At 55.0% G+C, this 27,945-nt stretch overlaps 8 protein-coding genes across 8 annotated transcripts; 4 read left to right on the top strand and 4 right to left on the bottom strand.

The window, feature by feature from the left end:
* Nucleotides 1–3,228: 3,228 nt before the first annotated feature.
* On the top strand, nt 3,229–5,554 carry FAA4 (long-chain fatty acid-CoA ligase; the record flags this gene model as incomplete). The annotated part of the gene is made up of 4 exons (XM_083191449.1): nt 3,229–3,668; nt 3,800–4,221; nt 4,288–5,411; nt 5,465–5,554. The coding sequence occupies 4 exons, from the start codon at nt 3,229–3,231 to the stop codon at nt 5,552–5,554; spliced, it is 2,076 nt and encodes a 691-aa protein (XP_083052663.1).
* A 568-nt stretch (nt 5,555–6,122) lies between these two features.
* On the bottom strand, nt 6,123–9,244 carry DOA4 (uncharacterized protein; the record flags this gene model as incomplete). The annotated part of the gene is made up of 2 exons (XM_083191448.1): nt 6,123–6,968; nt 7,049–9,244. 2 exons carry the CDS (start codon nt 9,242–9,244, stop codon nt 6,123–6,125), a joined length of 3,042 nt encoding a protein of 1,013 aa, XP_083052662.1.
* A 1,632-nt stretch (nt 9,245–10,876) lies between these two features.
* Nucleotides 10,877–13,237, top strand: VPS27 (ESCRT-0 subunit protein VPS27; the record flags this gene model as incomplete). The annotated part of the gene is made up of 3 exons (XM_083191447.1): nt 10,877–11,368; nt 11,431–12,181; nt 12,237–13,237. 3 exons carry the CDS (start codon nt 10,877–10,879, stop codon nt 13,235–13,237), a joined length of 2,244 nt encoding a protein of 747 aa, XP_083052661.1.
* Nucleotides 13,238–13,988: 751 nt separating this feature from the next.
* ACO1O0_001968 (histidine phosphatase superfamily) lies at nt 13,989–14,796 on the top strand (the record flags this gene model as incomplete). Its single annotated transcript, XM_083191446.1, has 2 exons — nt 13,989–14,526; nt 14,594–14,796. 2 exons carry the CDS (start codon nt 13,989–13,991, stop codon nt 14,794–14,796), a joined length of 741 nt encoding a protein of 246 aa, XP_083052660.1.
* A 3,278-nt stretch (nt 14,797–18,074) lies between these two features.
* GUT1_1 (glycerol kinase) lies at nt 18,075–19,797 on the top strand (the record flags this gene model as incomplete). Its single annotated transcript, XM_083191445.1, has 3 exons — nt 18,075–18,259; nt 18,310–19,313; nt 19,373–19,797. 3 exons carry the CDS (start codon nt 18,075–18,077, stop codon nt 19,795–19,797), a joined length of 1,614 nt encoding a protein of 537 aa, XP_083052659.1.
* A 683-nt stretch (nt 19,798–20,480) lies between these two features.
* MPG1 (mannose-1-phosphate guanylyltransferase) lies at nt 20,481–21,819 on the bottom strand (the record flags this gene model as incomplete). The annotated part of the gene is made up of 4 exons (XM_083191444.1): nt 20,481–21,377; nt 21,465–21,611; nt 21,699–21,742; nt 21,813–21,819. The coding sequence occupies 4 exons, from the start codon at nt 21,817–21,819 to the stop codon at nt 20,481–20,483; spliced, it is 1,095 nt and encodes a 364-aa protein (XP_083052658.1).
* A 2,679-nt stretch (nt 21,820–24,498) lies between these two features.
* Nucleotides 24,499–25,272, bottom strand: ACO1O0_001965 (uncharacterized protein; the record flags this gene model as incomplete). Its single annotated transcript, XM_083191443.1, has 2 exons — nt 24,499–24,766; nt 25,001–25,272. 2 exons carry the CDS (start codon nt 25,270–25,272, stop codon nt 24,499–24,501), a joined length of 540 nt encoding a protein of 179 aa, XP_083052657.1.
* A 1,545-nt stretch (nt 25,273–26,817) lies between these two features.
* ACO1O0_001964 (uncharacterized protein) lies at nt 26,818–27,612 on the bottom strand (the record flags this gene model as incomplete). Its single annotated transcript, XM_083191442.1, has 2 exons — nt 26,818–27,167; nt 27,582–27,612. 2 exons carry the CDS (start codon nt 27,610–27,612, stop codon nt 26,818–26,820), a joined length of 381 nt encoding a protein of 126 aa, XP_083052656.1.
* Nucleotides 27,613–27,945: the final 333 nt, after the last annotated feature.

Genomic DNA, 27,945 nt, shown 5'->3' with positions numbered 1-27,945 from the left:
GGGCTCTTTAATTTGTTGTGTCCGTCGTTGGGTTGAGTGCTTACGTCGATAAGGATTAAGTCTGATCAGCGCTGGGAGTGCCCATGCGATTTTCTATTGACCGCATTAGCACGCCTTGACCCGAAACACTGGTGATCGGCCGTGCGACGTAGTATTAAGACGGAGGGGCGTTGTTTGGTTGATCACTACATCTGTCTCATATCTAAACATATCAGTACCCCAATCTCCCCTGACTTAATTAGTTGCGCACAACACTACCTACTGAGGGCCTGCTGATTTCATTAAAAACCTGTTGTCCATCTATTTTTAAGCATATTATCAGGTCGCAACATCTGGTCAAGCCAATTAATAGATGTTATGTTAACAATGCGAGAGCTGGGGTGCTAATACAGTATGCAGCAAGAAGACCTGTTCTAACCGCGTTGAAGTACATCCATCCATCTCGTAGTAGTAGCACAGTAACTTGGAGCTCTTAGGGCAGTTCCATCCGGCTGTCTTGTTCCCTTATGATGCACCCATGGCCCGACTTTACTCCCTCACTCTCCTCGGCATCCACCTCAGCCTTTGCTAAGCGGAACCTGGGAGTTTATCACAATCTCATATATCAACACAAACCTTGTTCCTTAGAATATTGTCCTGTAGTGTATAGAAAACATGTAGTACGGAGTAGAAGTATATCATATTAGTGATTAGCGAAATGACTACATGCTTGGCTTCTCTTGCGGCAGAGATCTATGCTGGAACTCCGATCTATTACACCACAGTTATTACAAAAGTACGGATACATGGCAGGAAATCCCCAGGTTTATAGTTTCAAAGGGAGAGCTCTGAGAGCCCACCCAGGAGGTTGGTCCTTGGCGTGTGACATCCGCATATGAACATGATGTGTTAGGAACGCCAGATGACTCGAGTCGGACTTTGGACCGCTAAATTCCTAAATCTTGGTGGTGTCTGAGATATATAGTATAGATGTGTAGTCTAGTGCGAATGTGAACTTGGTCTTGATCTGTAGCTATGACTTGCCTAATGCAGATGCTGACGTCCGGAGGAATTTGCTGCGACTCCCGGGCCATCGGCCGTCGCCGCACGGGGGGCGCAGGGTTCAGCTCCTGACCAGGGCGCTATCTGTACCGAGGACATGTGAAGGACATGAGGCCGAGGAACAAGCCAGAAAGGCTGACGAGGAGGACAAGAACGAAGCAGCCAAGGCGTTTCCCGTTGGTGCCATCTCTGCACCCCGCGCAGTCTGCCTGTGCCACCGCAGTGACCGCACTACCATGTAATATGTCTGGGGAATCAGGGATGGAGACGGCGAACGCGAATGTGCAAGCCATGTACGATCTGTCAATCGAGCACCAACGGCGGTCATCACTCATCACCGATGTAGAATAAGCTTAATTACGCCACGGGTTGGACGTGGCCAGCAACCCAGTTACTTACCCAGTTAAACAGGCGAATCACCCCGAATGCGAAGGGCTTTTGATGGTATGGTAGTCACAAGTACGGATACTCATTCGTACGAGTACTCGATGCGGGAACTGGGGAAGCAGGGGTCTCTGTGCTGGTGGTGTCGCTGCATGGCTGTTTCAGCTGGGTTGCAGTCCGTCCTCGGTTCCAGATGGAATATCGATGTGAGACATGGGGATGGCATATGCTGTTGCTACCTTACTCCTGAACAATATGAACATTGCTTGTGGTGGGAGAAGCAGCTGATTTGAAGAAGAAGGGATGGCGATTGCTCATGGCTGGCATTCTTCCGGGGTAATTAATTAATTAGTAAATATTGCCCCCCCCCGTATGGAGTTGAGCCAAGATGACCTTCCCCGCATCTGGAATCCTTGGGCCTCGGGGAGAACGCAGTCTAGATTTGACGGTGGAACGCTAACAGTTGGGCGAATCGGCAGCTTGGCCTGGCCGGCTAAGTTGGACTCGGTAAGGAGAACGAAAGACAGAAGACAATCTCCAGTGAGTCCAGTCGACAGCGCGGTTGGTTGATACGAGAATGATGAAGAGATGACAGCGGATGCACACCGACGTGTGCACCAGTGACCCGATCCGGAGGCTAATATGGCAACGCTATCCTCGGCGTTGCATGGCGATGGGGTGGATCATCCAACGGCGCCCCAACCGTCGTCGTGGTGTCGCACGGGCGTCATGGGATCGCCATCGAAGTGGTAGTACTGACAGAAGCGAGCATGTACGACCAGCAGACGGACGGAAGACAAGCTTTTTGTTGAGTGATGAGACGAGGGGATGCGCGGGGACGGAGAGCTGCACGGTTTGCGTCAGCCTGTCAGGTCAGTTGAAAACAGATTGGGGTCTGGGGCCTGTTTGCGTGGGGAATCGGGGATGCTCTCATTTTGGAGTGGCGTCGTGGCATCCCTGTCGTTGGCGCCAGCAATGCAGCAGCGTCGCACCGGATGGTAGGTTTTGTCTGTTTCGCACGGCTCAGGCACCCGAGGGGCGGCCCATCACAGCTGCAAACCTACTCGTATCGCCAGTGGTGAGGACAAAGGACAGGTTGGCTGAAAGAAATCAGGTTGGAAGGGAACCTAGACTAACCTTGGAATCGTGCCGGCCCACAGTGGGTGACGCAATGGATTTGGACCTGACGCTTCCAGGTGACGCGGTGCTGCTGGCTGCTGGCTGCTGGCTGCTGGCTGCTGGCTAGGTGTGCTGTTTGTCCAAGGTAGGTAGGCAGGCATGGAGGTAGCGGTGCTCACTGCTGTGGCTCAGCGCATCTCCACAGGTAATCCATAGTAATACCTCGGCGCTGCGTGGGTTAGGTGCTGCTTGGGTGCTGCTTGGCCCTACGGGGTGGCGCCTGATGGACTGAAGCCCCCAGACAACACCAGGGCACCACTGGAGCTCCATGACCACTGTGGCCAATGGGGGAGCTCGTGCTGCCACCCGTCCGTGCGCTGCCTTGGGGCTTGGCGGCTTGGAGCACCACAGCAACTTCCCAACCATGACCGTCCGCCTCGGCCGAGTTGACATTACCTCCTCTACCCCAGTCTCAACTCCAGCCGTCTCCTCCTCCTCCTCCTCCTCCTCCTCCTCATCTTATCCTTCTCTTTCCTCCTCCTCCCTCGTTAGCCCGTCGCCTCGCGTCCCCCTCCCAGCCTTTCGCACAGGCCCAGCTAGACCCGGACGCCTGACAGGCCACCCTCCTTCCACGCCTCTTTTCCTTTTCCCGCGTTCCTCGACCCGCCCGTCGCAACCGCCGCCATGGAGTGGAAAACCGGAATCATGCCCCTAAACCAGGTGCATAAGCCGCCATTCACCGTCGAGGCCCCCGGCTACGAGAAGGTCCCTGGCGAGACGATCCCTCGCCGCCATCCTCGCTTCAAGGACCAGCTGCGAAACACGCCCGCCGAGGGCGTCCACACCGTCTTCGACATTATCAAGCGCAGCGCCCGTCTCTACCCCAACCACCATGCTGTTGGCTACCGCAAGCTTGTCAAGCTCCACAAGGAGACCAAGAAGATCCAGAAGAATGTCGATGGCGAGGTCGTCGAGGTCGACAAGGAGTGGCAGTTCTTCGAGCTTACTCCCTTCCAATTCTACACCTATAAGGAGTACCTGGCTCTTGTGCTCCAGATCGGCTCCGGCCTGCGCAAGGCTGGCCTGACTCCCGAGAAAAAGCTTCACCTGTTCGGCACCACCAGGTATGTCCCTTTTGACTATGAGGAGCTCTCTAGTCGCTCTCCCAATGCTGCGGCTGCTGCGGCTCCTCGCCCCTACTGGCGACCCCGGCCCCCCCGCCTTGTCGCGTTGCGCGCGTTAACCATAGAAACAGTGTGAGCTGGATGTCCACGGCCCATGCCTGCGCTTCCCAGTCCATCCCCATCGTTACAGCCTATGATACCCTCGGCGAGGAAGGCGTCGCCCACTCCCTGATCCAGACCAAGGCCGACGCCATGTACGTCGACCCCCACCTGCTCAAGACCGCCACGAGCGCTATCCGCAAGTCCAACGTCAAGACTGTCATTGTCAATTCCAACTGCGTCTTCGCCGAGGGTGGCGAGGTCGATGAGTTCAAGAAGGAGAACCCTGACCTCACCGTCATCACTTACGAGGAGCTCCGCAAGATGGGCGAGGATGAACCCGTGGAGCCCGTCCCCGCCAAGGGCTCCGATCTCTACTGCGTCATGTACACTTCTGGGTCCACTGGCCTCCCCAAGGGTGCCTGCATCAAGCACGAGTCGCTTGTCGCCGGTGGTGAGTTTTGTTATATTTTTACTCTGACCTTGGCTATATGGGTCGTCCTAACCGTTGCCTGAATAGTGACTGGCCTCTGGACCAACGTCGAGGAGTGCGTTAGCGACAAGGAGGTTATCCTCGCCTACCTGCCCCTGGCCCACATCTTTGAGATGGCTCTCGAAAACCTCGTCCTCTTCATCGGTGGCACTCTTGGATACGGCAACCCTCGAACGCTTTCGGATATCTCTGTCAAGAACTGCGCAGGCGACATGCGTGAGCTGCGACCGACTGTCATGGTCGGTGTGCCTCAGGTGTGGGAGACGATCAAGAAGGGCGTCATGTCCAAGCTCTCCTCATCGAGCTTCGTCCTCAAGAATCTCTTCTGGGGTGCTTTCAGCTACAAGTCATTCATGTCTAAGAACAAGCTCCCCGGAGCGAGCATCCTGGACGGTATTGTTTTCAAGAAGGTTCGCGACCTGACGGGCGGCCGCCTCCGCTTCACTATGAACGGAGCTAGCGGTATCGCCGACGAGACCAAGAACTTCCTATCTCTTGTCCTTGCCCCTATGCTAGTTGGCTACGGTCTGACCGAGACTTGCGCCAACGGTGCCCTTGGTTGCCCCCTCGAGTTCTCGCCTAATGCTATCGGCCCCATTCCCGCCTCCATCGAGATCAAGCTGGTCGCCATTCCTGATCTAGGCTACGACACGGACAGCGGGACCCCTCAGGGCGAGATCTGGATCCGAGGTATGCCTGTGATGAAGGAATATTACGATAACCCCGAGGAAACCTCCAAGGCCGTGACAGAGGATGGCTGGTTCAAGTCGGGCGACATTGGCGAGTTTGATGCCAACGGCCACCTCCGTGTCATCGATCGCGTAAAGAATCTCATCAAGATGGCCGGCGGTGAGTATATCGCCCTCGAGAAGCTCGAGACTGTCTACCGAGGCAGTCACAACGTGGCCAATATCATGATCCACGCCGACCAGAACAAGAACCGTCCCATCGCTGTCATCATGCCCAACGAGAAGGTCCTCGCCGAGGAGGCCAAGAAGCTGGGCGTCGATGAGCACAACATGTACCACGACAAGAAGGTCAACTCCCTGGTTCTGAAGGAGCTGCAGGCCATCGGGCGCCGTGGTGGCCTGTCGGGCATGGAGATTGTTGCCGGCGTTGTCATTACTGATGAAGAATGGACTCCCCCCAGCGTAAGTGTTGTCTTTTCTGTCTATACCGCAGAGCTGAGCTAATTGCAATCTAGGGCCTTGTCACTGCTACCCAGAAGCTCAACAGGAAGACGATTCGCGAGACGTTCAAGAAGGACATTGATGAGTGCCTCAAAAAGATCTAATGGAATTACGAGGTTGGGAGATATTCGTGGACATATACGGACGTGGAGGCATGAATGGTGGTGAAATGAGTTGATTTATGAACGCCCGAGACGGGTAGAGAGACAGAGACTCAGCAGTTGTTGCGTGCGAACTCTCGTTCTTTGAACTTGTATTGTATGTAGCTTTCAGGCGTTGGCTCGTCAAGATATCTATTTGTTACGGCCCTATGTTGCCTCATCCCGCTACGTGATGCTGTAAATCTCCATCACGGGTCTATCATATAGGTACGAACGCTATGCAGATACATTGCTACCAAGAGAGAACTCATCAACAACCCTTGGAGGAAGTACGGATATGCTCAGTTGAAACGCCAATGTCATCCTCGCCAAGTGAAATAAAACCGTGCAAGAGACGCCATGCCATGCTAGCCCGAATAAAAAAAAGAAGTACTCTAACAGCGGTCGTGGTATCTGGCGCGATAAGTGGTCTCCCATCAGCAAAAGAAGGAGCCCGTGAGCAACAGGATATCCTAAACAGAAAGAGAGGGGAAATCACTGAAAAGAAGAAAACGAGTACCGCTCTATCGTATCATGAACCGAACTTCCTCCTGAAAAAGGCCAGATAGGGCACGCAATCGCTGTTTTTGAAGAGCCTTGAGCGCTCGTTCGGGTTATCCATACGGACCTTGGTGACGGCCGAGTCGTTGCAGTAGAGCCAGGCGGACGGGTCGTGCGTCCGGGGGTCGCGCACATACGCCGTGTAGTGCCCTGAGTTCAGTGTCCGCCCCATGTGCTCCACGACTGCGAAGCATTCGTACCCGAACCGGCCCTTGAACGCTTTATCGTCCGTGTCTCTGGAGAGAGAGCATGACTCGGGGCGGAGAAAGTAGGGCGCCATATCAAGGTGGTTCAGATCCCACGTGATGCTAGTAGTGGACTTGGTCATACCGCCTGCGTTGTAGCCAAATCGATTGAAGCTAATGCAAAGCAGTGATGGCATCCGCGGGTAGCAGAGCCGAGTTGTGGCCTTCCTGGGGCCCTGGCAGGTGTTGCAAAAAAAATCATCGAGGACGTTGCTCCCAACATGTCCCGTCAGGGCTTCCTCCAACTTCAGGGCGGAATCGCCAATGCTAGGGGTGATCATGTCGACTGTCCGGAAGTTGTACGACGACTTATTGCAAGAATGGCACTGAGTTATTCCGAGTTCGATCAAACGCCAGTATCGGTCAACCATGGACTGATGGTACCGCGAGTGGTTCCCCCAGAACTCAATAGCCGCTTCCAAGGTAGACTGGGTTGACGTGTTCGGCTGCGCGGCGTGGCCTTGCAAGTTCCGTCGACAGTTCGTCTCGTCGTCCAGGTGAGTTAGGAGAAAGGTCATGAATTCCTGAGCATCATGCTGGTTTTGGTCGCCAAATTTCTCGTCCGACCTTGTCTGTACGCTGACATGTCGTGTATAATTCTATTCGGATACATCAGTTTCTGTGTGGCAGCAGTGCCCAATATGTAACTCACCATGAGTGTGGATGCCTTCATGACCTCAAATTTACCAGTAGACATCCAATGAAACAGGTTGGAAAGGATTTGCATCATGAGCTGAGGCTGCTCGATCTTCTCGTTCGACCGCCTGGGAACAATGTATTTCTTCTTCCAGTCCGAGTTGGTCAACTCCTTTCCAAATTCGCATGCGAGAAGCGATTGTAGAATGCTGTTGGCGTAGCACCAGTTATGAGGGTTGTTCAAGCCTGTGTAATACGAAGAGATATCTGAAGACGGATGCTCGGGCGCCTTTGGTGGTCGCCCAGCTGGTTGTGGGGGCACCCCGCTCTTATCGCCGTACTCGCCATGGTCGTCTGCTCCTATTGACAAACCACTATGGCTAGGGCGCGACACAGCTGGAGCAGGTCGGGCGAGAGGGGCAGGCAGGTCTCCAGGAGCGTGGTGCTTATTCGAGGGCTGGTAGCCCACAGTCTTCTCCGGCCGGGAAGGTGGTGTTGGCGATGTCATGTTTTCGGGCTCTACGGGGAGGGCCGGGTATCTCCTGATGAAGTCTTCGGTGGTCCGATAGAGTGTCGGAGACGAGGCCGTTTCCATGTCATCGTTCTCCACTGCATTCTGCCAGGCCTTGACTTCGTCAGCCTTCATAGGCGCTATACGATACTTGGACTTTCGGCGGCCCACAGCTCCCCGGCGAATGTGAGACGAAGCAGCTGTCGGCTGCAGTGAATTCTCGCCCATGAGATCTATCCATGCATCGAGCCCCCCCTTTAAGAGGCAAGGCGGCTGCTTGAGCTCGGAACCGTAGTTCAAGTGTACCAGCGCCCTGTGCAATGATACGAGTGCCATTTCATCTTGACCTTGGGGCAACTTTGGGATCTCCTTCGAGTCTTCATCGTATATTACAACAAGGTCATACTCATTGCGCCTTTCGAATAGTTGCTGCTCTTGGTTTGGAGAGATAACCATGCTTTCTGCAATATCGTCGGCAGATAGGTTGTCCCGGGCAAGAATGTTCGGCTCAATGCAAATGATCGAGGTGGACATGATATGCCCAGTATCGAAATCCTCTCGGGGTCGTATGTCTATAAGAAGGATAGACCTTCTCTCTTTCATGGCATGATAGAGCTCAGTAGCCTCCACCACATCTCGTGATGAAAGATCAAGAGATCGCTTGGGCGATGACACAGTAGAAGAGATATCTGTGGAGGGTCTACTGAAAGCACTGGGCTCGGTGCTGACCGAGCTTGTGTAGACCGGCGTGAAGTAGTCTTTGCTCGGTGGTTGGGAGGATGCGGTGGGACTTCCCGTGATCGATGTAGACGAGCCTGTTCGGGTGAAGGGCCCTCTTTGAGTGCTCGTAGGCAGTCTGGCCGACCCCTCCGACATATTCCCCCGTACCGGACTGTATATCGCGTCGGGCATCTTTGGAAGGGAGGGGAGTGAGCTGTCTATCCCGATCTTTGGCTTCTGACTTGTGGGCATATCTCGAGGGCCTGCCGGCCGGGCTGTCTGTGTGAAAGAATGAGTCCTGATGCGGGGATCCTGTCCAGGGGAAGATTGGGGGCCCCTCAGCCCGGCGAACCGGGCGGCCAGCATGTCACTAGCAGCACTGGCAGTAGATGAGGAGCGGGCGTGGTTGTTTTGGACTGCATTGCCGTGAAGTGACTGGGGTTTGGGGCGGGGCGCGGGCTTTGGCCTGACCGGAGAGCCGTTGACAGCTGGATAAGGAGCTCCGTTAGGCTGCAAACCATGGTTCTGTGGTCTCCCGGCGGTTAAGTCGGATCCAACAGCGTGGGGGGTGCCTGGCCTTGACATCTGCGGCTTTACTCCGGTCCTCTGATTATCTTTTCTGATGTCCTCCTTGACCTGGTCGTAGGTTTCGTATAGGCCCTTAATTTGTTTCAGAAGAGCGCCGTGCCTCTTAGGCAGCTCGCTTCCCCGATTGCTCTGCATAGTAGGGTAATCCTTGTGGTGTTGGACAACTTGGACGGCAATGATCGAGGCCCGAAGGTAGTCCTTGAGAGCAGTCGCAGGTCTGTGGAACTCCCGACTCATTTCTGCCGCCCGCAAGGACGACTCGCACATATCGAGCAGCCGCTTCAGACTCATGTTCGGGTCGATGTCCTTGGGCGTGGCGGTGATGTCGTCGATATGAGGCAGCGGCGCTGCCCCAGCTCGGGGCGCACCCCCGTTGACTCCATCACTAGCCATGGGCGGACCGTGGTCGGGTTCGTCAGGGGTGTCGGGATATAGGTAAACGATCGCGGTATCGGAGTCGCAAAATCATACGTGGCGTTGATGGAGGCGGGGAGTGCGTTCTCAGCGAAGCGCTCGAAGTAAATGGTGTCAAAGTCAGTTTTTCAAGGCTTGGGTATGCACAGAATTTGAATCCTGCGCGCAAGACATTTGACGAAACTGTTTGTGCTGGTGGAGGGGCATGGGGGGCCGATGTGACGGGACGTTGCTCGTGGGTGGTAATTGCGTAACCGTAGCTGCCACCACAAAGGCGCCAAAGAACAAACGTCGGTGTGTTCTTATGTAGCGGCTAGAGTGAGGGTCATGGTCTTGAATGAGGGGCTCATCAAAGAGAAGAGAACGGGACCCAAGCTCATGGGGACCAGGGACCTTTGGTCAAAGAGATCCCTCTGGTGTTGCGAAGGAAGGTGGGCAGCTCTGGTGTCGTGATGTGGATGAGGCGTTGCGGATCGAGGCTGGGGGGAACGCGGTAAGCTTTAGGCCCGTTCGTCATCTGGTGTGGCCACTGTACATGTGGGACCCGAACGCTACCCATTCCCAATGGTGATTCGCTGGTCACCACAGGTACCCTCGGGGTAAACCTCGTACCTGGCGCCGTACCCCGCTAGGCTCCAGGGACACTGGGGCAGACACCGTACGTACTCGTACGTAGTAGAACACTCATGGCCGTTGAATGTCGTTTTCCCAATGGTAACATTGCCTTGCACCATACCATACCTGCCTACTCCCCTTGTACGTATTTTAAATATACTTCATAACTAGGCTCACAATACTAGTGGGGATTAGTTCGCCTGCATCTCACCGTTCCATGTGCGTGGCAACCAATACTTACATTGATGCCCCCGTCTTTTTGTCACCCCCACACCCCAGCCACGGGCCAGTCGTCATCCCCCCAGAGGCACGCATGTATATACGCCTAATCGTGCATTCGCAAGAAGTTCTCCTTGCCTCACACGCGCCCCATGGGGCAAGTGAGCTCGTTCCTGTTGGTACGAACATTAGTCTTTAGGATACTATCTGGATTCACCCGGGGCTTCCGATAGTTGGGCAAAGTCTCCGTATGCAGCGGCGGATATGTGATCATCCCCTTTCATATTACGAGGCGATTCAAAGGAAGCCAGGTGGACTTCAGTCTGTATTCGCTTGTTGATATCCTTCATAGACCTTATTGAAGTATATCGAGCAAGTATTCATACCATACGTATTTTATGCGGTACGGAGGAGTTATTTGACCCAAGCCACACGGAGTATATTCGCACCAAGGCAATGGAAGGCCAGGTGGCTGGGCCCTGTGGCGGCCACTGAAGCTTACTGGAAGTTTGGTCTTGGCAGCAGCCTGAGTGGCTTGACCAGTGACGAGTCGCACACCCAGGCGGCCCTCAACGTCACTCACTCGCCCAGTCTGCCTGCCGCGAATACCTGGAGCTTCCATCACCATCCCCCATCTCCCGATAACCACGCAACACTCAGCCTCAGCCCTCGCACGCCCTTGATCCCCCTTCGACCCATTCCTCGGCCCTTTATTCTATTTGTTGCCGTCTACCTCCTCTGCGACTCCGACCGATCAAACATCACCCGTCGCCCACCATGATGAGTTGGTGGTCGTCCTCGGCCAACACGGCCTTGGACGAGCAGATCGAGAAGGCAACCAGCAGCAGCCTGGAAGATATCGCACTGAACCTCGAAATCTCAGACGTCATTCGATCCAAGACTGTCGCCCCCAAGGAGGCCATGCGATCCCTCAAGCGCCGCATCGGCAACAAGAACCCCAACACCCAGCTCAGTGCGCTCAACCTTACCGACACCTGTGTCAAGAATGGCGGATCGCATTTCCTCGCCGAGATCGCTTCCCGCGAGTTCATGGACAACCTTGTATCCCTTCTACAGGCGGTGGGAACGGCCGGGGTCAAGCAAGATGTTCGATCTAAGATGCTGGAACTGATCCAGTCCTGGGCGGCTGCGACCGAAGGCCGACATGAACTATCCTACATTGGGACGGTCTACAGGAATTTACAGGCAGAGGGGTATCAGTTCCCGCCGCGCCAGACAGTGGCTAGTAGCATGATTGACAGCAGCGCGGTAAGACGTCGCCAACCCCAGGACTAATGTGTAGCGGACAGATTGCTAACATAGAGGCGCAGCCACCGGAGTGGGCCGATTCCGACGTCTGCATGCGATGCCGAACGCCGTTTACCTTCACAAATCGAAAGCACCACTGTCGAAACTGCGGGAACTGCTTTGACCAGCAGTGTTCGAGCAAAGTGGTGGCACTCCCCCATCTCGGGATCCATACTCCCGTGCGAGTTGATGATGGCTGCTATGCCAAAATCACTAGCAGGGGCTACAAGGAGCCGGATCGTACGCCCACATATCCCCATAAGCATCGAAGCACATCTTCAATGCAGCCTCGCAACGCCCGGGTTGACGATGGCTTCGACGAAGATCTTAAGAAGGCTCTGGCCATGAGCTTGGAGGAGGCCACCGGCCAGCCCCGCGGCGCAGCTCCACCTACCTCGAACGTGAACAAAACGAACGACGCCACCGCTGCGAAGCAGATGGAAGAGGAGGATGAAGACCTCAAGGCTGCAATTTCTGCGTCTCTAGCGGATATGGAGGAGCAGAAGCAGAAGCACTCGGCGGCGTTGAAGGAGCAAACCTCCAACCCTGCGGCCTCTTCGTCTACATCCAACTTTGCCCTCCCCAAGAATGACTATGAGTTGACGCCCGTGGAAGCGGAGAACATCAATCTGTTTTCAACCCTGGTAGATCGCCTTCAGACACAACCTCCCGGCACCATCTTGAGGGAACCTCAAATACAAGAGCTCTACGACAGCATTGGGGCATTGCGCCCCAAGTTAGCACGGACCTATGGAGAGACTATGAGCAAGCACGGTGAGTTCTCATCGGAGACATTCCTGCGAATATCAAGCTGACCGACCTTTTTCAGATACCCTCTTGGATCTGCACGCAAAGCTTTCTACCGTTGTCCGGTACTATGACAGGATGCTTGAGGAGAGACTTTCCAAGGCCTACAGCCAGCAGAATCTTGGCGGCTATAACATTCCGCCCCCTCGCCAGCCGTCCGGCCCGTATCCCTCACTTCCCGGGCAAGCGCCGAACGCTCCAGGTGGCGCTGAGAGCTTCTACAATCCTCAGCATCGGGCTGGCTACCAGGCACCGCCCGGGGCCCACCCGTACCAGCAACAGCCCTCCCAAGCAACGCCTCAGCCCCAGTTCGTATCATATGGCCAAGTCCCGGAGAGCTCGCCGGGCCAGTACCCTCTGCAGTCACATATCCAGAGAAGCGACAGCTGGCAAAGCAGGACCCACGGGGTGCCCCAAGATCCTTACCAACAGCAAAGCCAGGGCCAGCCCCAACCCCAGTCACAACCACAGCCGCCGCAGCAGCAACCACCTAGCGAACCGACGCAGCAACTTCAAACGCCCCAGCAACCTTCTGCTACGCCATCCCAGGACCCTCATGCCTCATACTACTACGGCAACCAACAACCAAGTCAACCACCTTCCGGCCCATCTGCTCCAGAAGCCGTACCCGAAGCAGCAGGGCAATCACCTTACCCGAACCTGCAGCAGCCGATGCAGTACCATCGAGGATCAATCTCGGTGCAGTCCAAGGCAACGCCGATTCAGACTCCGGCCCAGCCTGCTCAGTCTACTCAGCCCTCCCAACCACCCCAGCCTGCCCAAGTCCCCGTCCCCCCTCAACAGTCTCAACAGATTCCTCCGCAGCAGGCCCCGTCCCAGCCACAAGCACCGCCGACGCAGCCTCAGCAGCAACCATACTGGCAACAGGCTCCCCAGCAGCAGCCACCTCAGGCTCCCCAGAACTGGGCATATGGTGGATACACGCCGACCTCTTTCCCTAGTGTTCCCCAGCATGAGCCCATGAAGACGAATGCCCCCGAAGAGGCGCTGATTGAGCTATGATTTATGCATAGTAGGGGGAGTTGGGAGGCAAATCTGAATAGGCGACGTGGGCGTCTGGGTAGCTTGTGTAGTGTGATGATTACTATTGTGTACTTTTCTTTTGGGAGCGTATCTGCAATCATACTGAATCACCGTCCACATACTTGACGGCACCTCTCACTTTGTTCGAACTAGTGGAATAAGCTTTTGATGTACAGAACACGATGTTGCGTGTGAACTACCGGACTGGTCATCTACCCCAAAGGAATCATATGGAAATAAATATACATGTATGTGGCTAGAAATGTGTGTATATTTGTTACCAGGTGTTTCACTATAGTCTTCAGAGCGATTGGAACACATAATAGTTGATCGTATTCGGGCGACTGTCATCCGAGTCGACCATCCCCAACCTTCAGCTTGGCCAATGGGCGTTCCCCACGGATGCACGACCGACCAACAAGTGACGACGCCGTGCGGCGCTCCGCCTCCGGGACCGGGAGGGACCCACCTGACTCATGATGAACTTTGGGTCGACTTTGATTCTCTTGACGCCCAAGGTGCGCATCACGAGGGGCGAATTCTGTACAGACCTTTTCAAGCAACCGAGGAATTCTGTCATTCATCTGGTCATCTGGTCTGGCCTCACTCCCACCTCTTCATATCAAAAGGGTCTTCTTGTCAACGGCGCATCTCCCATCCCACACACCAACTTATACCACTCTCACCCCCTCACCCACACATTCACTCACACATTCACTCACTCCTCACCATGGCCCCAACCATCCACCTCGTCCGCCACGCCCAGGGCGTCCACAACCTCTGCGCCGCCAACGAGTCCATCCACGACCCGGATCTCACAGCCCTCGGCGTCGAGCAGTGCGTCGCCCTCCGCGCCGCCTTCCCCCACCACGCCAGCCTCACCCGCCTCGTCGCCTCGCCGCTCCGCCGCACCGCCCACACCTGCATTAACGCCCTCGGCGACGACCGCCTCTACCCCATCACCGGCCTCGACCTTCTCCAGGAGGTCTCCCAGGCCCCCTGCGACACGGGCTCGCCCGCCGACCAGCTCGCCGCCGAGTTCGGCCCCCGCGTTGACTTCTCCCGCGTCGACCCCGCGTGGACCGACAAGGCCAGCCCCGAGAGCAGGTTCGAGCCCACCATCGAGAAGCTGACGGCCCGCGCCAGGGAGGCCAGGCGAGCGCTGAGGGACCTCGCTGGCGACGGGGACGACCACATCGCCGCCGTCACCCACGGCGGGTTCTTGCACTTCCTCACCGACGACTGGTCCGGCATCCCGTCTGGCAAAGGTACGTTCTCCCTATCCATCCATCCATCCATCCATTTCAAACTAGACATTTGCTAAAGATTGAACAGCCACTGGCTGGGCCAACTGCGAGTACCGCTCCTACCAGTTCGTGGACCCGACCGGCAAGGATGAAGAAGCCGCTCTGCAGGAGACGCCCGAGAGCTGGCGTCGTCGTCAGGGGCACGAGGCCCCCCTCAGTGTGAGGGAGCAGGAGGAGATCCGCGCCGCGGTACAAAAGACTCTGAAGCCGTTGCTAAAGATTAAGAACTAGACAGATCATTTTCTATTGCTTTTAGACCATACATTGAGGCCTGGGGATTGTAGATATTACAGGTGGCCACAGAGCTAGAAGAGCAAGGCATCATAGAGCAGGACAAAGGGTGAGATTGGTAATAGTTACACAGTTAGAACCCCATCCGGATTGCACATTGACTGTGCAAAGATTTACCCAGGCGTAATTGAAGCAAATGAGATCTCGCCCGAGCCGGAAAATTTGTAGCAAAGCAATCCACTCATGCACAGTTCCCACGATATTGTTAGCTGAGATCAAAAAAGTTCCAGAGAGCTTGGTCATGGGTTCAAGTATAGGGTAATGTCATCGAGGTCTCTCCCCACATGTTCAAGGACGGCTCCAATTTCCTTCCAGTCTGTCTTCCTGACTTCGAGGATAGAGATGGACCATCCCAAGTCGGAACGATGGTCTGGGGTTAGTTTACAACGGCAGTAGCACTTGCTGCGTGTCGGCGTGTTAGATAGGAACTCCCTCGCCATCCAATCGAGGCGACTTCCGGCATCCTACCCCATGAGAGCGCCGCTGAGAAATGGAGGCGATTCCTTGAACAGATCCCTGAATTGAAAGTATTGTCTGTGGCCAAAGTTTTCCCGCCGTGAGTAAAGAACCCTCGCAAAAAGCTCAAAGACGACATCATCTGAGTGGCGGAACATTGACTCTTTCGCCTCCAGCATCTCGCCGATACGGAGAGAAATCCGGTGAGGTTTCAACATCAACTGGCTAACGGCATGGTTGGCTAACCTAGTATTGAGCGAGCGAAGTGTCGATGGAGATGAGCTTTGGGCTTGCGAATCTTGTACCTGGTTCTGATGATCGCAATCAGAAATAATTCGAAAAGCATTATTCACACTCTGGCGCGAAAACCGGTGAACTGGGTTCCAGTCAATCTCATAGTCTAATTCCTTTTCTTCCTTTGTCGAATGTTTCTCCAAGGAATTGGCTGAGACTGGCGAGTGCTGAAGTCTTGGATCAAAATCTTCTACGGACCGAGAGCTTCGATCCATGGCCCGGAGTGCGCTCAATGGAGGTTCTACAATCTCCATTTCGACCATTTCATCCATGAGCTCGTGGAGCGTGGCATCGCCTATGCTTCCTGTTGAGAGCGGACGCCCTTTAGAAAGTTGGCAACCGGAATCTGGGTTAGCCTCGAGCACGTCTTTAGCCGGGGCTTGTTCCTGTTCGCATTCGTTCTCTTCGAAAGGATCGAAAAAGTCGGTGAGCTGATCCAAGTCAAGCCAATCCTCAGGTAACCTGGGGAAGGCTTGGCTGGACCGCGAGATTGGCTGAGAAGCCTCAGTAGCAAGGCCAGAGATTGCAGATTCAGTTGTTCCAAATGGTGTCTGTGCTGCGATGACATTTCCAACTTGAACATCAAGTTGGTTTCCGAAGATACTGTCGTCAAATGGCTGAGTGCGGCATCTTTTCGAACTGAAAAGCCCATCGTCCGACCCTCCAGGGGCAGTTCCAGATACTCGCCGTTTTGATGGCATTGGATAGCTGAAGTTAAACGTAAATATCTGATGCCCAAGGCCTTTCTCTTCCGAGGAGTTTTGCAGTCAATCGATTTGGAATTGGTGCCCTTTTGCCTGACGATGAATTCGAGGGACAATTCTGAGCTGACAATCTCAAAAGGAGAATGAACGAGGATCAAGCCTTGGATTAGCTGGTGGTTAAGTCAATCGCGAGAAGACGAGTGAACGCTGTCACAATGGTAGACGAGGGTCAGAAAGCACGGTGGAGAGGAAGGGAAGGAGAAACTCCAAGCAACGGAGTGCACCACCAGGCAGAAATGCTTCCTGACGGAACATATGTGGCAGGCACTTGCCTAGATACCGACCTTCTGCGAATGAATTGGGAAGTTATGTTGAGTAATGTGGCAACTGTGCCTGCTCTCTTGTGATTTTGCACAAGAAGCCGAGGAGGAAGGTACCCTGTACCCGTATCATTGATTCATGTCTGTGTCCCCTGGCCTCAAACGGAAGGAATGCAGTGATTCGCACTACTGGTAGTAATAAGGCAGGAAGACCCCGGACTTTTGACAGCACCCCTCCGCTGTCGGCCATCTTTGCCCCTCGAGAGGCAAAGAAAGATAGAGTTGTGCGTAGTGCAGGTCTTGGGCGTCACTGGCCACATAGTGGCAATCGCAGTTAGCACAGGTCCATGAACAACAACAAACTCTCTGAGGCTGCCCTGGATCTAACCTCAGATGGCATAGCCCGTGGGGGCTAGGGGTCAGTCGGCGCCTCGTGCCTGAGACGCTCGTTGCCAGATGCTGGCCTGACTCCTGAGATGGAGGAAGGAGTCAAGGACTCGAGAAGAACGGGCGAGTCGGGGTCTCCACCCCGAGATGCTTAAGGGCCGGCCACACCGGCCATGGCTTCCCCAAGCCAATAACCACCAACCATGCTTCTTCTCTGCCACCTGTGTTCCTGTTCCTGGAGATCGGTGGGGATCCCCAACAAACATTAAATTTATCTCCTCCAGTACGAACACTTTTCCTGTCTTTTTCCAGGAGACGAACGGGAAAGCGAAGACATAATGTTAACGGCTGGAACGTGGCAACGGAAGCACGACGCCTGAGGTCAGTCGTCAGTGGCGCACGCCGGTCTGGAGATGTCTCGGGGTTTCACAAGACCCAAACGCCCGGACTGCAGTCTGCCCCTCCGGCCACGCGACTCCAAAAACCCCTCGCTAGATAGAGGTCATGGGCAAATTTCTAATTTGTTTCCGCCGTCGCCAGTGTGGAGTCTCCAGAGGACGGATTCATGGAAATTCACCATCTCCACAGTCATGATGGCCGGCCAATCAGGCAATGACTCCAACGTCGTAACCAGGGCCTCGCGAGTCGCGTCGGGCAAAACGTCGCCGGTGCTCCCACGCCCCTCCACTGACGTAGGCCTGCATTGTGATATTGTTGGAAAGCTGGGCTTTTGGATCCCCGATTAAATAGACCGAACATGGCGTGTCTCTTCCGCCGATCCGCTGGCCGGGTTCAAGCCCTCGTCCCCCATACCATCTCCCAGGCGCACCCCGTCGTCCCCAGATCTCCTCTCGATACCCCAAGCGAAATATCAAACTCTGTCGAAGCCCTCAGTCTACACCCGCGGCCTGTGCCCTGACAACGACGGTTTCTTTGCGCCGGACGTTCCGCCCTCGGACCCACGACTGGCGCAAAGCACTCCCTCCCCCGGACACCGAAAGAACACACCAGAGGATACTTGGCAGCACGGCACTTGCGAAGTGCCAATACCGGAACCATGGTTGCAAAGGGCGAGCAGCCCTCCCAGGGCGCCGCTAAGAAGGACCCCCTGAACAGAGAGCAATGGTTCGTTGGTAGTATAGACCAAGGGACTACCTCGACACGCTTCCTCATCTTCAATGACTCTGGTGAACCTGTCGCCAAGTACCAAATGGGCTTTGATAACAAGCACGCCCATTCAGGGTGGGCCTCCATAGACAAAACATGGCTGGTACAATGACTGATCCCTCTAGATGGCATGAACAAGACCCCCTTGAGCTCCTTCAGACTGTTGAGACATGTGTCGAAAAGGCTGTTGAAGAATTTGTATCCAAGGGCCACGACAGTTCGAGGATACGCTCCATCGGCATCACCAACCAACGCGAGACCATCGTACTCTGGGACAAGTACACCGGCGAACCCCTCTACAACGCCGTCGTCTGGCCCGATACGCGCACTGCCTCCCTCGTCCGCGAGCTCAAAACCTGGGAGAATGCCGACAAACTTCAGGATCTCTGCGGGTTGCCCCTATCAACCTACCCATCCAGCGTCAAGCTGATGTGGGTGCTCCAAAACGTGGATGCTGTGAAGGAGGCCTACAATGAGGGACGATTGGCCTTCGGTACTGTTGACTCGTGGTTAATATACCGCCTCAATGGCGGTAATGACAGGCCAGATGGCCCTGTGCATGTCACCGACTCGACCAATGCCAGCCGCACCATGTTCATGAACATCCACAAGCTCGAATACGACGACACCCTCCTCTCCTTCTTCAAACTAGACCGCTCCAAGATCAAACTCCCCAAGATCGTCCCCTCCTCTCATTCCACCGCTTTTGGCTCTCTCTACCGGGGGCCTCTCAAGGGTGTTCCCATTGCCGGCTGCCTTGGAGATCAGTCCTCGGCCCTGGTCGGCCAGTGCGGCTTCAGCCCCGGCCAGGCCAAGAACACATATGGTACCGGCTGTTTCCTCCTATACAATGTCGGCACGAAGCCTGTCATCTCCAAGAACGGCCTGCTAGCGACTGTCGCATTCGACTTTGGCGAGGGCCGTGAGCCCATGTACGCACTTGAGGGTAGCATCGCCGTCGGTGGTTCAGGTGTCACGTTCCTACAGAGTAACATCGGCCTCATCCAAGACTCCAAGGACATCGACCAAGTGGCCAAGACCGTCCCGGATAACGGCGGCGTCTACTTCGTGACCGCCTTTAGTGGCCTATTTGCCCCCTACTGGATCGATGACGCCAAGGGCACAATGTGTACGTTTCCCATGATTGTGTGTCTCATTTTGTTCCCCCGACTAACAAACATCCATCAGTCGGCATCACCGCCCATACCCAGAAGGGGCACATCGCCCGCGCTACCCTCGAGGCCATCTGCCACCAGACCGCTGCCATCCTCGACGCCATGGCCACGGACTCGGGTCACGCGCTCGAGTCCCTCGCCGTCGACGGTGGCCTCTCCAACTCGGATCTCTGCATGCAGACCCAGGCCGACATCAGCGGCATCCAGGTTGACCGCCCCGCTATGCGCGAGACCACCGCCCTGGGCGCCGCCATCGCCGCGGGCCTCGCCACGGGCGTCTGGAAGAGTCTCGACGACCTGCGCGAGGTGAACCGCGCGGGGAGAACCACCTTCGGGCCAGAGATCGAGGCCGAGGAGCGCCGGAGAGTGAGGGCCAAGTGGGAGCAGGCCGTGGAGATGAGTAGGGGGTGGGTCAGAGAAGATCTAGACGTCTTGTAGTCTTTTATAGACATGTGACACTATAGATGGGATATAGACGATAGATGAGCATTAGACATTCCATAGCGAAACTTACATACCCATTGCCAACCATATTTACGCACTACCAAGCAGAACTGGTTCGTTTCAAATGGATGATCAGCTGATATCCTGCTCAGGGGCCTGTCTAAACTCGCCAGCCCTAGAGTTGTGAGCGTCTGACCACCGCTCGTCGCAGTTGTACAGGGATACAATAGCATTCATTGATGGTGATTTCGGACTTTTTATCATCATTCATTTAGCTACCTGAGCTGAGCTCCGTGTATTCGCCATTTTCAAACGGTCACAGCGCAGCCCACTGCCGCAAAGACCGCTCGTCCCCTTCCTGTAGACGCCAAATGATCACACAAAAACACAACGGAGGAAGAGAAGAAAAAACAAAAACACGCCAACGCAGCACAGCACCCAGCTTGGTGCTATGCGTCTTCTCTTCGGCCTTCCATTCCCCTTTCTTTTTTGAAGTGTCCGTGTGGATCCCCGTATTAAATGGTTTCCCCTCTTGCCGGAAAGGAAAGAAAAAAAGAAAGTGATGTTTTTATTTTAGAGTGGCGAGTTGGTTTCAAAGTCCGGCCAGTCGTCGTCCATTAAAATAGTAATGGTGGTGGTATAAAGTGTTTCGACTGAGAAAGATTAAAGATCATCATCTACATGATGATCGCGGGGACGTCGACATTGGCCTTGATGGACTTGTGAGGCAGGACGCTACCGCCGTTGACGTAGATCTCGTCCCCAATGGTCACGTCGTCGCCAAGGACGGTGACGTTCTCGAGGCGAGCCCAGCGGCCGACCGAGCTGTTCCAGCCGACAATGGTCGACTTGACCCAGGCGTGGTCCTTGACCTTGGAGCCGCGCAGGAGGACACAGCGCTGTAGGCGCACACCGTCTCCGACAACGACATCAGGGCCGATGACGACGTTGGGTCCTATCCTGCAGTTGTTGCCGATCTTAGCAGAGGGGTGGATCAAGACATTGCCGCCGTGCACGTAAGGCTCGGTGGGGGGCGTCAGGTCCTTGCTGCCCTTCTTAGTCAGGGACGAGAGGTATAGGCAGGTTCCGCTAAGGAAGTCCTTGGGCTGACCGACGTCCATCCAGAAGCTCTCGAGGTCGAACGAGTGCAGCTGGTTGTCGGCGGTCATGGCGGGGAAGGTCTCCTTCTCGATCGAGGTCGGGCGGAGCTCAATGCGCTTCAGGATCGAGGTGTTAAAGATGTACATGCCGGCATTGATGCGGTTGCCGACAAACTCGACGGGCTTCTCGACGAATCGGTCGATGCGCGAGGGGTGGTTGGGCTTGTGGACGACGACACCGTACTTGGAAGGCTCCTCGACCTTGGTGACGACAATGGTGCCCTCGTCGCCGTGGCTCTTGTGGAACGCGAGCAGGTCCTTGAACGGGTAGTCGCAGATGACATCCGAGTTGAGGACAAAAAACGGCGAGTCGTCCTTGAGCAGGATCTTCTCGGCGAGCTTCAGGGGACCGGCGGTGTCGAGGGGCTCGGACTCGACCGAGAACTCGATGTTGATGTTATACTTCTCTTCGTACTGGAAAAGACCGATGTTAGAACCTCCCAATACAGAGACGAGGTTTTGGGGGAGGGGGAGGGGGGGAGGAGGTATTGGAGCGCGTACCTCGGCCAGGAACTTCTCCATAATCTCTGGGCGGTAGTTGACGGCGAGGACAATGTCGGTCACGCCAGCAGCGACGAGAGCCTCGATCTGGTGGACAATCATAGGCTTGTTGCCGAACTCGACGAGGGGCTTGGGGAGGGTGAGGGTCTATCATCGCATCGCAGTTAGTCGAGGGCTGTCGCGAAAGCCGGAGGTAGGGCAGGACGAGGTTGCAGGGCGAGGCCAGGCACGTACGAGAGGGCGGAGGCGGGTGCCAAAGCCGCCGACGAGGATGAGTCCTGCGAGGCCACGAGGTTAGCTGGACATCGTAGCAATGGGCCCAGAAGCTGGGTCTGCGGAGCGACGAACCCTTCATGATTGCAGAGGCGCGAGCTCAGCTGTCGAGGGCTCGGAATGCGGCGAGACGGAGGAGAAAGGGGTCCAAGGCGGTGATGTGGGGAACCGGCGAAGTGAGGTACGGGCGCAGCTTGGATGGTGAATAAGCTCAGAGATGCAGGAGATTGTCTGGCGCAGGAGTTGGAGGTATTACTTCTTCGTATAGTTGGTGAGTTGATGTTGACGACAAGGTCAGAAGAGAAAAGGAGAGAGCAGTACTAATGTGTTTCGGCAGCAGGATGGAGGCAGCACGGGGCGGCCTGGCGTCTGATGAATATCGTGTCTTCACTGTCTCTCACCCCGGTCGTTTTCGAAAAAATGGAGCCACGGGCGACGGATTCGGGCAGCCCAGCCAGGATTGGGTCGCGCGCACCCAGTCATAGCTTAGCACTCAGTAGTACCCAGTAACAGCCAGCAGTGCGCCCAGCTGTGGCCAGCGCTGCCGCAGTGCCCGCGGCCCACTGGCCAGCTGCCCAGCAGGATACATGGTACCTACAGTAGGTAGGTGCACGGGGCCTCGTGATGGGAAAGGGGGGCTTGCGACGACGACGCAAGCGGCCAATCACGGAGCCGCATTCGCCCAGTGTGGCTCAGGAAAAGGCAAAAGCCTCCCCCCTTGAAATTGGCCCATTGATGAACTCATTGAACTCTCTGCCCACTGCGCCTCTTGGCCCCGTCGCCCCATTGCCCCATCGCCCCTTTATTACCCTCTAATACTAGCAATAATAGCATCCTTGATTTGGCCAGTGCCCAGTGGCGCCGTGGCACCCCCGAACGTGCCTCAAGCTTCGGCGCCGACTCTTTCCCAAGATCTCGTGGGGTGCTTGGGCAACCTCCTAAAACAGTCCTTGAAACTGCCGCTTCCCCGCCTCGCCAATGACCCAGCGCTGAGAGCAGCCCAACGGCAGAAACAATTGATCGCCTGGGCTGCCATGTGGCTGAGACAGAGGGTTCTACCGGTAGATGTAGTGGCGTACTCGGTCAACGACTCGACCACTCCTGCAGGAGCTTCCGATCGGCCAATTCGATGCTCAACGGGGAGGAGAATCAGAGTCCTCTGACATGCATGACCTGTCTCCCTCCCCTGACCGCCTGCGGGCACGAGACGAGGGCGCGGGGGTCCTCGCAATTACCCTAGGTACTCAGTGAACATCCATTTTCACAGTCTTCCCACCGAGGTCTTTCCCTCTGTGTGCGTAACCCCCAAGCTCAAAATCATGTGTCACCTCGCTACTGCGGTGGTGGTGGCGACTAATCACGAGAAGTGGCACACTGGTATTTGCGGCTGCATGCGGTCCAGCAACCTGCGCCCATCTCAAACCCACGCCCATTCAATCAATACCAAATGCCAAAACGCCGCATAGAGAGCGCCCTTTTCGCTGCCACATGGCGGTGCGTCCAGGCCTTTTCTCCCCCATCTCCTATATACGGATACCCACTACTCGTACTCCCTAGTACGAGTAGTGGTAATAACGTGTCGTGTCTCAGCGCTGTTGCGCTCCGGGGCTGACCGCCGCCCAGCCCCTGCACCCGGACTTTCATCCCGCGCTGTTCCCCCCACATCTGGCCGGCTTGCCCGATGTCATGAAAACGGCTTTTAACAACTTCAACGCTGCAACGCTGCAACGCTGCAACGTCGCCAAACCTCTCCAGCCAATGTCCATTCTGCAACAACACGCAATAGGGTATTGTTTGACTCCACTCCATGCCAAGCTGGCATTTCGCCTCATTCAACCACATTTGTCTGGTTGCAGTGATTAAAAATGAATCAAAGAGAAATGAAAAAGGGGAAGAGGTTATACCTCACAGGCCATTTTCCCCTGGTCTAGGTATCTACCCACAAATAAAGCGCTTGAAATTGATTGCCTGTATGAAAATTCCTGCCCTCGACCAATTTTGTGACTCCCTGCCCCCTATTTAATCTAGCACCTCTACTAATCCAATTCGATGGAGCTTGGGGGTTTCGAAGAGAGGTCATGTGTGACTCGGGAGACCCCGTCCACCTCGTTGACGATCCTGTGAGCCATGGCCTTGAGCAGGTCGAAGGAGAACTCGTAGGGCTCGGCGCTCATGAGTCGCTGGTTGTGGCAGCACGGAGGATGACGATGTACCCATAGACACGGGTGTCTCCCATGACACCAACGGCCTTGTTGGTATCCAAACCAGCATAGGCTTAGGACATCTCATTGTAGATTCCGGCCTCCTTGATTATGGAGATGAATATGTGGTCCGCCTTTCTCGCGATTTCAACTCTTTCAGGGGTAATATCTCCAAGGACGCGAACTCCGATACCAGGCCCAGGGAAAGAATGTCGTTTCAGGAGGTCCTCGTGTATCTTCAGGCGCCTACCGAGAGCTCGAACCTCGTCTTTGAAGAGCGCGCGTAAAGGTTCTAGTGGTCGTAGGCCTTGGCCGTCCATCATGCGCTTAGGAAAGACCACCGACGTTGTGATGGGTCTTAATAGTGGCAGAAGGACCCTTGAAACTTAGTGACTCGATGACACCGGGGTACAATGTGCCCTGAAGGAACTAAGAAACCTTTCCAGCGTTAGGGGGGTTCTCGGCCTCCTTCTCGATTCTAATGGCCGGCCTCTTGGTCGAATAAGTCGATAAAGGTCTCCCCAATGATCTTGCGCTTCTTCTCAGGCTCCCTGACGCCCCTAAGGCAACCAAAGGAAAAGCTTGACACCATCAACCACTGTCAGGTTAATTCCGAGATGCTTCTGAAGAGTCCCCTTAATCTGCTTACCCTCGTTAAGACGCATCAAGCCGTTGTCGACGAGGATAGCGTGGAGGCGGTCACCAATTGCCTCCTTCATGAGCTTGGCGGCCACTGTGCTGTCAACGCCACCGAAGACAGCTCCGATAACCTGGGCCTTGTCGCCAACAAGCGTCCTGATCAGAACGATCTCGTGCTCGATAAAGTCGCTTATAACCTAGTTGGGTTGCGCTCCATAAATGTCGACGGTAAAGTTACGTAGAATCTCACTTCCACTGGGAGTGTGTTCGAGCTCGGGGTGGAACTGTACGCCAAAGATTGGCTTTGTCTGGTGAGCAATGCCAGCAAACTCGGAGTTGGCAGTTTTGGCGACGACTACGAATCCCTCAGGCAGGCGGACGAGTTTGTCGAAGTGGCTCATGTAGGCATACATGGTTTCTCACCCAGACAAGCGAAGAGTCGGTCGACGGTAGATAGCGACGTCGGCATAGCCGTACTCTCGAGCGGTTCCCCAAACAACGTTGGTAGAGTTGGTCTGCCAAGCAATTTCCTGGCAACCATAGCAGACACCAAGGATCGGAACACCAAGCTCAAAGACAACGGGGTCAACATGGGGTGAGCCTTCATCGTAAACAGAGGAGGGATCTCCAGACAGGATAGTAGTACCCTTAGGCTTCCAGGTGAGATCGGCGAGCTTGGTGGTGCAGGGGAGCATCTCAGTAAATACTGAGTGCTCGCAGGCGTCGGAGAATCAGATGGCTAGTCTGGCTGCCAAAATACAACACCAAGATAGTGCCGAAGTTGTTGTGAGGCGCCTCGGCATCGATTTCGGTGGCCATCTTCTCATCACCATGTAAAGCGATTGATTGACGGAGGTAGGATGTTGTAGAATCTGAGTTGTTTATAGTGCGTAGATGCCCTTCTATCCCCGCCACCGCGCCATGTCGAAATCAGGTGCCTGTCGAGATCGGTAGCCGCGCGGCTCTGCGGAAATCCATAGGCCCTAGCAGAGTGCCTAGTAGTTCGCAAGACGACTGGCGCCGCCGTTCTTGCACAGGAATCAACGGTCACCTGATATCACTCAACCTCCATCCACTAATATCCGTTGCGCAACATCAAATGTGTTAACAGGAGCATTCAAGAATCCATCCCGCAACGCACAATCCATGTTCAGAGAGTTTGAAACCCAGTCAAAGCAGAGACGAAAGGTCGTAATCGTCATCATTATCATGTAAATCTTCAGACTCTTTCCACGTAAACCGTTATTGGCCGTTCTTCCCCCGCTCCCTCCACCAGCTATGCATCAATCTCAAAACGTAAATGAGGGGAGAAACAAAACCAGAACCAAAACTCGCATGCTTAAGGAGAATATTCCTTTCCGATTGGCCTTTTTTGTCCTTTCAGTGGTTCATCAGACGGATAATCAAGTTCGCTTGGAGACAATGAGCAGAGCCCGGGTCGGCTCTCAACCACCTCCGAATTCGGGAGAGAAATGGAAAGTAAAAAACGAGGCTCCTATCCTGGTGTGCCTTTCCTGTCCTAGTTAAATTGCAAGGATAACCATATCTTCAGGGTCAAAGACCTCAATGTGATTTGTCAGGGACTGATCCGAAGGTTCAATGCGTTCCATCGGCGTCATCCAGGGATCCGGACAACTGGCGTTTTCCACTCCGGGCAGATCCAAAATTGTGAGTACCACACAGTTGGTCCTGTGAAACCCAACCAAATCAGGATAGGAGACCCCCAAGTCGTAGCTCATGAGAAGAAAAATGGGAGGACAAAGGTAGTCCAAAACGTGTAAAAAGGGGGGTGGGTCAATAACGCCATTAAGGAGCCAAATAGGTCCCTCCTAGCATGCAAGCCGCCCAAGCTGAGAAACATGAAATGCTGGTTCGTTGAATAGATGGGGAAAAAAGTCTCCAGAAATTCGTAACATGTCGTCGTTGGTCGTCGTCAAGATTCGTAAACGCTCGCTCGCATTTTTTTTTTTTTTCAAAGTGGTGTCTTTTGTCGCCAAATCTTTTGTCTTCGTGTCGTTCAGGAAGCGGTTTCTGAGGTCGGCGTGGGTATTTCCCCCTGGGGGTTGCTGTGAAGCTTTTCAACCGCTTGTAATGTCTGCGTCTCTCGTCTCAACTCGCCCTAGGGTGTCCAAAACAAGATGTCCCGGAACGTGCTTTCGAGGGCAGCGACTTCGCGCCCCCCTCTACCAACACGCGTGGCTCCCACATCTGCATTTAAGCCTCCAATTTCTTCACTCCCGTTACTCAAAGGAGGCAGTGGAGCTGCTGCTGGAATGATTGCCCGAGCGGCGGCTGTGACGGTCGCTGCTGTCCCTGGATGAAGTGTGGCGACTCTTGTGGCGACGCTTGGGCTCAGCGGCAGGGAGCCCCTGGACGATGCCGTTACGGGCCAGCATACCACCATTGACAGAGAATTGACGACACACCATGAAGGCTCGCATGGCAGCATTCTCCTGAGCCAGGACATCCGATTCGTAGGCCAGATCCGTTTGGTACTCGCGACCGTTGACCAGCACGAGGCATGTGAAGCCGCTGGAGTCGCGGTAGCACGCGTAAGACGGATCCGTCCATCCGCGGCGCCGGCAGAGGCCTGGAAAGAGAAGCCATTGGTTAGCCCCTTGCTTTCTTAAACATACAACTCAATATTGACGATCTAGACACGCCGAATGGCTTGCATCAAGCACATCATCCACACTGTAGAAGCTGCATAGAAACCCAACCGGCATTCTCGCCGGACAAACACGCCACCTCATAGGGTTGTAGGAGGATCGATCAATGCATCGAAGGGGCAGGGCCCTTCAAAAAAGGAGGCAGGTACGGGGGACCCGCATGGTCTTCTCCCCTGATACTGGCCCAGGGCAAGGGATGAGACACGTAGGGCTGTTGGGCTAATGCCTCGCTGATGGATCTGGATGTCCCCCACTTATACACATCATCAAGGTGGGATGTGTAGGGCGACATTGGGCTGCAATGTATAGGCATGACGTTCAATTGATCAACTTACTCTCAAGGTACTGCATGTAGAAGCCGCCCATGGTGATGGTGGTTGCCAATGGGTTGCGTGGTAGAACGAAGCAGCCGGCCCGTGAGAGGAGTTCAAGGTGGAAAAGAAGTCGAGATGACAGCAAAAGTGCTGGCCGGTGCGTGGCAGCGGCAGTGGGATGTCTTTCGTGTGGAAGACAAGTTTGGATATCGACAGGGGCTTGATCCAGACCGGTCAGCTGCGTTAAAGCCCAACGACGAGGGATGATGAGGTGGAGGGCGAGGAGGAGAAGAGGGGAGAAAAAGTTGACAAGGCACAAATATGAGAAGCGAGGTGACTGAAGGCGAAGTGCGTGAGGTAGGGGGGAAACGGCGAGGATTTTGAA

The sequence above is a fragment of the Amphichorda felina genome, assembly GCF_050947745.1.
Source record: "Amphichorda felina strain 45539 chromosome Unknown scaffold_2, whole genome shotgun sequence".
NCBI lineage: Eukaryota > Fungi > Ascomycota > Sordariomycetes > Hypocreales > Bionectriaceae > Amphichorda > Amphichorda felina.
This window is presented reverse-complemented; position numbering and strand designations above follow the sequence as displayed.